The sequence below is a fragment of the Octodon degus genome, unplaced genomic scaffold, assembly GCF_000260255.1.
Source record: "Octodon degus isolate 3935 unplaced genomic scaffold, OctDeg1.0 scaffold00134, whole genome shotgun sequence".
Lineage (NCBI taxonomy): Eukaryota > Metazoa > Chordata > Mammalia > Rodentia > Octodontidae > Octodon > Octodon degus.
In genome coordinates, this window is record NW_004524710.1 from 6,748,432 (window position 1) to 6,759,180 (window position 10,749).

Here is a 10,749-nt window from a genome sequence, read left to right on the forward strand (position 1 = left end):
GTAACAATTATACAGTGACGGGGGGCATTAACACTTACATGGCACACAAATCTTTCGGGGTTTTTTTTTTTTTTTTCTTTTTTTTTTAAATTTTCTTTTTAGGCCAAAGGAAAACACAGCGTTATCAGAATCTTATGACCTAATGGTAGGCTATCATGCTTAAATTAGGATCTCTGTAATTAAACTATTTTTCTTCCTTTGCTTAACGTTTGTCTTCCTTTGCTTAAGCCTGGACACCACGTGGCTGATGGTAGGGTGTGAGCTGGCTGCGCAGACCGGATGTTGCAGCCAGAGGCACTGAAGGAGCTTCCTGCCCATTCTACTCTTGAGAAATTCCAAAGAGGTTAGGGTCACGCTGGTTAAAACATTTGTATGAGCAAAGTAATATTCGGAGAGGTACCAGCTGTAGATTTTTGCTTATCTTCCAGTTCTAGAATATAAAGATCAAAAATTAGATTAAGATTGTGCCAATAAATATTTTGATTAAAATAGGCAATTAACTTGGTAGGAAGTTTTTTCCAGAACATTAACTCCTAGAGGACACACTAGTTCATTTGTGTTTGATTTGCTCTTTTCCTACAGACAAACTTACCTAGCTAAGAAAGCCATGTCCAATACAAACAAAATTCAGATGATATGTATTTTGATCCAAACATTAACACACAGCCCAATCATAGAGCATTTGAGATGGTCAAAAATGATAGAAACTTTGCATAAACCTGACTCCTATTCAACAGGGCTGCTAAATTATCAGTCATCTAACATTTATTGAACTTTCTCCTAATATTCTTTGTTCACTGTCTGCAATATCTATTAAAATCTCCACCAGCTAGGAACCTAGAAAATTCTTCAATACATAACTTACATGTTTGTAGTAAATTCTCCATGTTTTAAAATTTTACACTCCACATATCTCTGACCTTTTCTGTACATAAATAGGGAACCAAAAACACTGATGGACAATTTAGTGTCCATGTTATGAATACTTATATGTAAAAATATTATTCCTGATTACAAACAAGCCCCTGGGTTTGACATTCAGCACATGGAAAGGAAAGGAAAGGAAAGAAAAGGAAAGGAAAGGAAGAGAGAGAGAGAAAGAGAAAGAGAGAGAGAGGACAGACATTTGCAATCTCAAAGGCTTTTCATTTTATACACTTTATTACTAATTTCTGAAATCAACATAGCTCTAAAAATAGAGCAAATCCAAAACAGATTCAGGCAACTAGTAGTTTAATCAGTTAATAATACTACTTAGTTTTACCATAAAACCAGTTGACCAACATCACTGCAACCACAAAGAAAGATTTGATTACTGTCTGCTCCCTCTTCCACAAAAGAATTTTTGAGATGCCATGTAGTGGCCTGACTCTTTACACACCAGTCTAACCCACTCCTGAGAGAGTAACAGCCTTCGAACACTGGTGATGTGTCAGCAGGGAGCCAAAGTTACTAGTAATATCTCCTTCACATTCACCTCCAAGATGAACTGTGAAGTGCTATGTAGTACCATAGAAGAAGGTATAAAGATGGAATTATGAACCTGAGTTCTTCCTACAGAGATGTAGAGCTGACCAATCAGCGAACATTTCCTGGACTCCCCAGCAGGCATCTTGGTTTTGCTTGGCAAAAAAAAGCCTGCTTTTTCCTTTGGAGACCTGCCCCTTCCAATCTCAGTGCATATTTTGGGGAATGAGAGGTACACCAAGCCCACTGTCAGCTCAAGATAGACCACATAATTCAGGCTCAGGCAATGATCCAACCACTTCCCTCAGACAACTGTGATTAGTCTGGGTGATCACATGACCTGAAGTAATCCAACAGAGTTGATGGGCATCAGGTCTACAACTTTGTCTGGATCTACTAAGAGAATGAAGTGCTCCCTCTACACTCAAGGGGCACAGTTTAAGGAATGCCTACCTAAAAACGAAACTAAGGCAAGGAAAACAAAAACACTGAATTAAAAGGTCAGAGTCTTGCTAATAAATTTGGAAACCAAATCTAGTCATGATTAAACATTCAGCCAAACCCACCCCTCGCCTTCATACTGAGTCAGTGTGCAAGTTGGGTTTCTTAACTTGCAACCAAGAGTTTTTACAAATTATACGTATTCTAAAATCTGCATGACATTAGGCAAAGTGCCAAGGATACAAAACATGCAGCAAACAATCCCTCCTGTCAAGAATCTTCTTAGCATCCAGTTGGAAAGACAAGAAATAAACATAAAAAATAACTAGAAACATGCGGCTTAACTCGATGATAAGTTCTATATGATTGCAGAAAGGAGATATTAGCATAGGCTGAATAGTGAGCAAAATTTCACAATTGAAAAAGATGAGCTGGAAAATGACTCAGACGTGGGTGCCTGTAGAGGAGGCCAAGAGCATTCCAGAAAGGGTGAACTACTTGAAAGCAGAAAATCCAGAAACTAGTTAGAATTTTGAGAGAACAATGTAGCATAGATAAACAACAAATGGACCACAAAATGCTAAAGCATGGAATAGCAACCACAATTTCTAATGTCCAAGAGTAAAATGAATAAGTATCTTTCTAAACATTTACATAGTATATATAATATTTTAAATCTATTCCATATGGGGTGATATTAATTACTTAAGTAGACTATAATAGCCAAGTGTTGAAATTATAGTTGAAGAACTAATAACAAAACCAAAAGCAAGCATAGTACATCCCCTTTCCGCTCCATAGACAGCCCTCTGAGCCAGGCAACTCTTCTTGCTCTCCTGTAGCGTATCTCACATAGAACTAAAAGACTAGTGAAAAAAAATCATACCAAATCGATTTTATTTATCTCCTATTTAAGAAGCCAGAGCAAATACTAGATCCATAGGATAAGAGAGGGAGGCTGAAGAGAGAAATACACACAATGCAGGGACACAAGTGGCCACAGTGTTTTCTAGTTTGCTTTGCCTCATTCCTCGTGAGGTGAAAAGTTTACAATAGAAACTATTAAAAGCATTTTTTAAGTCCACAGTGGTTTGAGCCATTTCCCTTGTGTCATTAAGAAATTGCACGGGCAGAGTTTGGCTTGGCTCTTGCTGCCCGCCGGAATGCAAAGTGTCTGTGTCCCTCTTTCCCCTTCTAAGGGGGGATTATGATTTACTTAATTAGAATAAGATGAATGTTTCCTAGGACTGTATTTTTGTAAAAAGCCATTATCAATTGTAATGAAGAAAAACTTTGCTGGTGATTATTTTCTAAATTAATAATTTTTATTTGTGATACAGTGTTGGGGACCCTATGGTGTTTTGTCTTGGAAATTTTGCTAAAAATAAAGGACTACTTCCTCACTAACACACTTTTCCACCTTTTTCATCCTCAGTAATGTTTTCATGAGTAAAATTCTCTAATGTCTTACTAGTGGATGCTAATTTAAATTTTCACTTCCACTTGTGGCATTATCTCAGTTCTTTCTACTGTTAAAACTTATGTCTATTTGAAATAAACATGTTTCAAAGGAACAGTTTTAAAAAATTACTCTGTCCTATAAAGAACCTCTCTCCCCAAACCCAGTTAACAAAGCCTCATAACCCTACCACATATAGTTTCTGTTTTGATCATTTTTGCAGATAAAAATTAAAACACCACTAAACAAATTATTTTTTTCTCCATGCACCTCCAACAGGAGGTAAAGAGTTGCTTATGATTAGACAAAACTGAAAGAATATCACTTCAGTGAAAAATTTCAAAATGTGAAATGCTATATTTAACCCCAGTCTTTCACTCTTTATTTTCATTATTTCTTGAGGCAAATAAACACAACTTTTATATCCTCTTCCAACTGTAGAAAAAAGCAGTTTTCCATGTTAAATTGAAATGTACATGTTTGTTAAGTTTTATACTTGCTGAATGGTAGACTGGATTATTTTTAAGAATCATTCAACATGTGGTTCAGTGACAATCACTGCCATATTTTAATCTGGTAAATGTAAATTTTACTGAAATATACACATATCCCACAGCAAAAAAAAAAAAAAATCAGATAAATTTTCAATATTATGTAAAGGGGGAGAAATGAAATAAAAAGGTGAGGTGCTTTCCTACTCTCTCGGGAAAAGGTGTCATGGTGGGCAATGCAATCCCCCACAGAGATATCCACATTCTAGTGCCTGAAACCTCTGAATAGGTGTGTCATCCCATGTGGCAAAAGGACTTTTCAGACACAGTTGAGATAAATAGCTTGAGATGGGTGAGTTATCCTGAATTGCCCAGGAGTGCTCAGTGTGATCACAAGAGTACTTATAAGTGGGAGAAGGAGGCAGAACAAAGGACACAAATGACAGGATATGATAAGAAATAGATCTAGCAATATTAGCTCTGAAGACAGAGGAAGAAGGCCACGAACCAAGGTAACAACCTCTAGCAGCTGTAAAGCACAGGACAACGGATGTTCCCCTGAGCCTGCAGAAAACAATTCACCCTATAACACCTTATATCAGCCCAAGGAGACCCTTTTAAGGTTTCTGAGCTACTAGACTGCAAAATAACAAATTTTTGTAGCTAAGGAGCCAAGTTTATGAAAATGTGTTGCAGCACAGACAGAAACTGCAGAGTGACATCACGGTCCAAATCAGCAGGACTCACAAGGCTCCATCGCGGCAGCCTCCTTCAAGCAGGAACTCAAGGCACTTTCATGCTAGAAGAGACTTTGGCCCAGGCATGAAAACTAATCCAGAGAGAAAAGCTAAGTGCCTCATCTTAGGCCTCATAGTGCAAGACAGAGTCAGGACCAGAATCCAAGTTCCCTAGATTTGTGGTAGTAAGTCTTCCAGTCATTTTCATGAATGAAGCGTTTTGAATATAGTTGAATAATTTCCACAGAACTTGATGCCATAAGTAGTTATTTTAGAAAGTGCATGTTTCCAGATAACAAAGAGGAAGACATTGCGCTCCACTGCTTTCTCCTGTTCCTAATCAGTGAGTAGGCACACTCACTTGCATTATCCAGCGGTCATGAAATTCAACATGTCTCAGACGAAGCTCTGGGTCTTGCCCCCAGAGTTGGCTCCCCGGGGCTGCCTTTTTCCCCTCACACCCTCAGAGGTGTCCCATGCTCAATCCAGACATGATCCACCACTTCCATTGCTCTTGGTGCTTCCCTTCCTGACATTTTCACCACCACATCCAATCCCTGCACAAAGCAGCTGCTCTGCTTGACTCTCCTTCCACTTCTCTTCAATATTCAATCAGTCTAACCCCAAAATGACTCTAAAACATTCCTTATTTTTAATATCATTGACTTGTGTCCACACATTTGGTAGACTCTTGTTTCTAAACAAGTCCAACTGCAAACTTCTTAGTCTACCTATTGGAAGACTGGTAGACTTTTACTCCAATTTTTAAAAATTTTCCGTCTCCTCCTCCCACTCCGATCCACTGCCGCACAGCATGACTCATTCACCACGCCACTGTCCTCTTCTCCTAACACATTCTCTCTTGTCTCTTCTCCCCTTTCCATGATCTGAAGTCCACCAATTTCCAAGCCTGTGTAAGTCCCTGCACTTTTCTGGGTACTGCAGTAACCCCCCTTCCACTCTGAAGTGTTAAGACAATTGATCTCTGCTACTCCTTAAAACTTCAGCTTTTGTTGCCAGTGTCTTTTAAATCTTCTGAGTTTAACCTCAATTTTGAAACCACTTGGGGATGACTAGATCACTTACTTATTTGTATTTTACTTCCCACCCAGGGTTTCCTGCTTAAAGTAGGACCTCAAATATTTGTAGTGACTAAAAATAATTTCTAAAATCCACAGTGGATATTTGGAATGACAACTCCTCCAAACCATCAGCGAAAGCACCAGCACTGAGCCCCACTCTAAAGCTAACTACTCCATTTAGGAAGGGTTGCCATACTTGCCGATGTACCAAGGACAGTCCTGGTTTCCTGCTGCTTTTACAGCTAGTTATAATTTTCACTTTCAATCTGAAAAGCCTCTTAGCTTAGATGACCCATCATATGATCATTCTACCCTTAAGGCATTTGGGTCTGTGGTAAGAGCGGAATCCAGAAAGAAAATCCTACTTATGTCCCAGAAGGCCATCTAGCTAAGGGTTATTTTCTCCCCTGCAGACTGGTCCTGCTCTCCATGGCCACCCGCCCTCCTCTGCATAATAACTGCCCTTTGAATTTCACGAGACGGTTCAAATGTTTTGGTCGTGCACAGCTTCAGATAAATGAACTGAAGCTGAATACAAGTGAGCAATTCTTTAGAAAAAGGAAAAAGTAGCATTTACGGAATATAACTATGACCCTAACCAGCAGTTGAAGAACAAAAGAGAGTTCTCTAAAGGAAAAAGAGAGTTCAGGGAGTTCTTACAAAATAGAAGTAATCAAAACAGTATGTAAGTTCATTTATACTATAATTGCATTTTTACTATTTTCTGAGTAAAATAATAAGGAACACACAATACCATTTCAATTTTTCTGAACAATAAATATATATTACTTGCACGATCATTTAGTATTCAAAATGTGAGCCTTCTGATATTCACAGTGCCTAATGTACATTAAATTGACTAACCTCTGCATAAATGTTTTAAAACCTACATTAATTTTCACAGTTGACTGGTTGAAATGATCAGTTTCATAAATGAATGTCAGTGGTATCTCAACAGTAATAACTTTTTACAGCAAAGTAAGATTTTACTAAGTAATGAGTAAAATTATTAAATGTAATCTTACGTTTCATTACTGGCAGCCTGTCATGAAAAAGGAATTAAGGTTACAAATTTTCATTTATTTTTATAAAGTAGATGAGCAGTTTGCTCATTTGCAGTGAGACCTACTCAATCTAATCTCTTTTGAGGGTGATTTTAATTACATTACATCATTCAATACAGGGTTCAGAGTTCTTCTTCCAATGTCTTCCCACCCTAAACTCCTCAACTTTAAAAGAATCTGGGGAAATGTTAAGTTCAACCAACGAAACTATGAGAAATGAAAACTATCAGGTGAATATCTTGGGCCTAAGGTCACTCAAGTGTTTTGAAAGGATTTCATGAGACTATTTGGATTACTATTTCAAATGTGACCCAAGGTAGTAGTAACTGAAAAGGATTAGTTTTTGTTGTTGTTTCAAAGATTTATATGAAAGTATCAATTACATTGGGATTATTAATAACTCTGTAATTGTTAAGAGCTAACAACTCAGATGGGAGGGCTGTAACATTTGAAAAAAAGTGAAAGCATCCAGATGAATTGTGGAACAGGTTAATATTGGAGAGCAAATAAAATCTTTCATCTGCTGTTTTCCAACCATCATCTCCCTATTTCAGAAGGCAAGCATGACATAATCTGGTACTCGCTAGAATTAGAAGCCACTGCAATTCACTAGTCAGTTGTTTCTGCAATTTAGGTCAGGGATGCAGTCCCATCTAGCTCCCAGTGTCCCCCTCAGGTGAGTATAGACCCTGTCGGAGGCAGAACATTCCGCAGCCACATGCTGGTGTTATTGAATGGTTCTCTTTTTGCAACAAAGTGTTTACCACAAAGGTCAGCATTTAGTTTAGTTCCTGCAGAGATAATTAACAAGTAGAAATTTCTTTGATAGGAAAGGAAACTTCTAGACAAGGTAGTTTTTGTATAACTTTTTCTGCATATGCGAAAAGAAATATAAAACCCTAAAGCTAAAAAAAGAAAAAAAAAACCCTAAAGCTATACAAAAACAACTGTTTGCCAACATGGTTAATCTAAAATTATCCCATGTAATTAATTGGTGTATGCTTTCACTCTGTTTTAAAAAACTGTATTTAAAAACTGTTTTTAAAAGCATATTTCAATTATTCCTCACCTGGTAATACATATTCCAATCTCATTTTCATCCATTTTTATAATCTTAAATATATTTAAATTTGTTTGTAATGACTAACAGAATTATAGTAAATACCTATTCTGATTCTATTGTCACACTTTTACCACTATTGTACACTAAATAAATACTTATCTGTTTAGCTTCACGAATTTTCATAGGGTTTTGGATTCAATAACTGATCCGAAGCAAAACAATTTAAAGGGTTTCTTCTCACAATTTTCTGACACCTCCATGTTTTTGTCTATCAGATTATCTAGTCATATAATTTTAGATTTTGAGCTATTTTTTCCTTTTTGTTTTATATTTTCCTGACACCTATTACTGCTAATAAATCTGTGTTCGGTTTATTTTTGTCGTGTGCACATACATTTGTGTGTGTGTGTGTGTGTGTGTGTGTGTGTGTGTGTGTGTGACATGCGCACACATGTCAGAAATTGAACACAGGGCCTTGCACTTGCCAGGCAGGCAGGCACAATGTCACTGAGCTATGTGCCTGGCCCCTTTGTAGGTGATTTACTGTGTGTTTTCCTTCACATTTTATCTTTAGCTCTTAATCATTTATCTTTGGTGGCGTGCAGTTTTACCAAAATGTGCTTTATGTAAATTTCTTCTTTATTCTATTTTTCAGTCAACATGCTGGAGACCATGTCTTTCTTCAACATCTGAACATATCCTGCTATTAGACAGCATATACTGTAGATCTTTATTTTTTAATCATTATATTCTTAGCCCATGCTATAGTTTCATGCCTTCCTGCTGCTGTTTTTATAATGCCCTGAGGCATATAATTACCTGATTAAAAATGAATTGTAAATTCCTTTCTAATTTTTTAAATAAAATTATATCAATACCAAATTATTTTATCCTCCTTTTCTTTCTTACATATCTATAATTTCTTCAGTGATAACTAATGTTAATCTGAGCATGTGGGGGGGGGTGATTCCTTTAAGAAAATATTTCCACCTTTCTGGCCTGATTCCCAGTTGTTCTACATTCTGCTCTACAAGTCAACAAAAGAAAAGCCTATTCTCTCCTTCACATGATGGTCTTTCAAACACATGAAGGCAGCTGGTGGAAGCTACTGTATCCTAACCGAAGACTAAATTTATTTTTACACCTTCCTATGAGTCAAAATTAAAATGTGTGTACTATAAGATTGAGACCAGGGTCAGGGAGATGGCTCAGTAGAATAAGCACTTCCCTGGCAAGCGCAAGGGCCTCAGTTCAATTCCCAGTTCCACCAAAAAAAATTAAAAAAAAAAAAAGATTGAGACCTGAAGGTTATATGATGAGGAATCAGATCAACTAAAGTCTAAATTCCATGAGTTGAAAGATTTGAACCTTATAAACAAGCTACTTGCCTTTGCTTAGCCCTATTTATCTCATCTGTAAATGGAGACAATGAAAACCAAATCACAAGTTAATGTGAGGGTCAGAAAGCCATATTCCCCAAAAGTTATCCTCTTGGGGAAACTTTCCTTCAAACGCCCTCAATAGTTGGTCACTCAGTCTGTGACGCCATAGCCTAGGTAGATACACCTTATGGTGCTTACCAGAGTGTACTTTAAAGTTTTCATTAGTACATGTTTGCAGTACATACTGTTTACATTCCTTGTGCAGAGTTGCAACATGTATACAACACACTTAATCCCTTTTTTCATTCTTTACCCTTCCCTCCTCCTCTCTCCATCATCTATCTCTTAATCTCTTTATTCAATTGCCCTGCTTCTTATTATCTATCTTTTATTTTGCTCTTTATTTATATTTGGGTTTCTCATATAAGAGACAAGAAACACCATGTTGTTTTAATTTGCATTTCTCTAATGCCCAGGAATGATGAGTATTTCTCTGTGTAGTTATTGCCATTTGTATTTATTCTTCTGATAACACTGTATTTTAAATAAATAGCTTATCATCTGATTCTCCCACACCGTACAACCTTGCACATATCTCCTCCAGTGCCCTCCTTCCAGATAGCACCCTATGGCTTGCCTGTCTTTTACTTCAACATTTATTGAAGATTAATCAACATTCACTCTCATGTCTGGGCTCCTGGCAGATTTCTGATCAATGCAACCTTCTTCTAGCTCCTTCTTAGAGACACAAAGGACACCACTTTCCTCCTCTTTTTTTTCCCCCTGTTTTTTCTCTCCAATTGGAATCCTTAATGATCTCAATCCTTTTAGATGACAGTTAAAAAAAAAAAGAATAACCAAAATTTCTCATGCACAGAGAGTCCTATGGAAAAAATTGAGAAAGGACCAGAAACCAAAAGGATTTCAATGGCAGAACAAGACGACATGGGGTACAAAGATGCAGAAATCAATGGGAAACAGATCCCTCTGCACACACCATAATGGCAGTGAGGCCTTATTTCATGTCAAGGTAGGGCGATCACAGACCCAAAAGATGCCCACTGAAGCAGGGGATATGGGCAGGACATTCCGCTCCCATATTCCATGGCATAACACTACATAAGAGCTCCAAAAGTTGGGCACTACAAAGAGGAAAGAAGAGGAAGAAAACCCTCAGTAATTGAGATTAAATGTGAACTGAAAACATCTTAAAATAATCACATAAGCCTGCAATGAACTAGAATAAGTCAGCCTGTAGAATGGGTATCTAGAAAGATTATCAAAAGAAATTGCAATTCTGTTTGTTTCATGTTTGTGTTTAAAGCTAGAAAATGTATGCCCCCCCCCACTGGCATTGTCCCCTTTGACCCTGCTAATTCTTTCTCATTCTCTGTTTCTAACTCCTACTTTGCCCACTCAGTCAATGCTGAAGTTCTCAAAAGTTTTCTGGGCTTCTCTCCCCACCAGATGAGTCTCCTTAGGCAATCTATACTGCCAAGACTTCAGGGGCTAGACTTACATTAGCAGTCCTTAAACGCACAGCACCAGGTCCAACCTCTCCTT

The 10,749-nt window shown here is 37.5% G+C and overlaps 1 protein-coding gene across 2 annotated transcripts in view; it reads right to left on the reverse strand.

The window, feature by feature from the left end:
* Positions 1-297: 297 nt before the first annotated feature.
* Positions 298-10,749, reverse strand: part of Lrrc69 (leucine rich repeat containing 69) — a 119,477-nt gene continuing 109,025 nt past the window's right edge. For both annotated transcript variants that reach the window (XM_023701382.1, XM_004641317.2), the window contains one exon: positions 298-430. In XM_023701382.1, the coding sequence (XP_023557150.1) occupies positions 320-430 (111 nt within the window). In that variant the 3' untranslated portion in view covers positions 298-319. The remainder of the gene's footprint in view (positions 431-10,749) is intronic.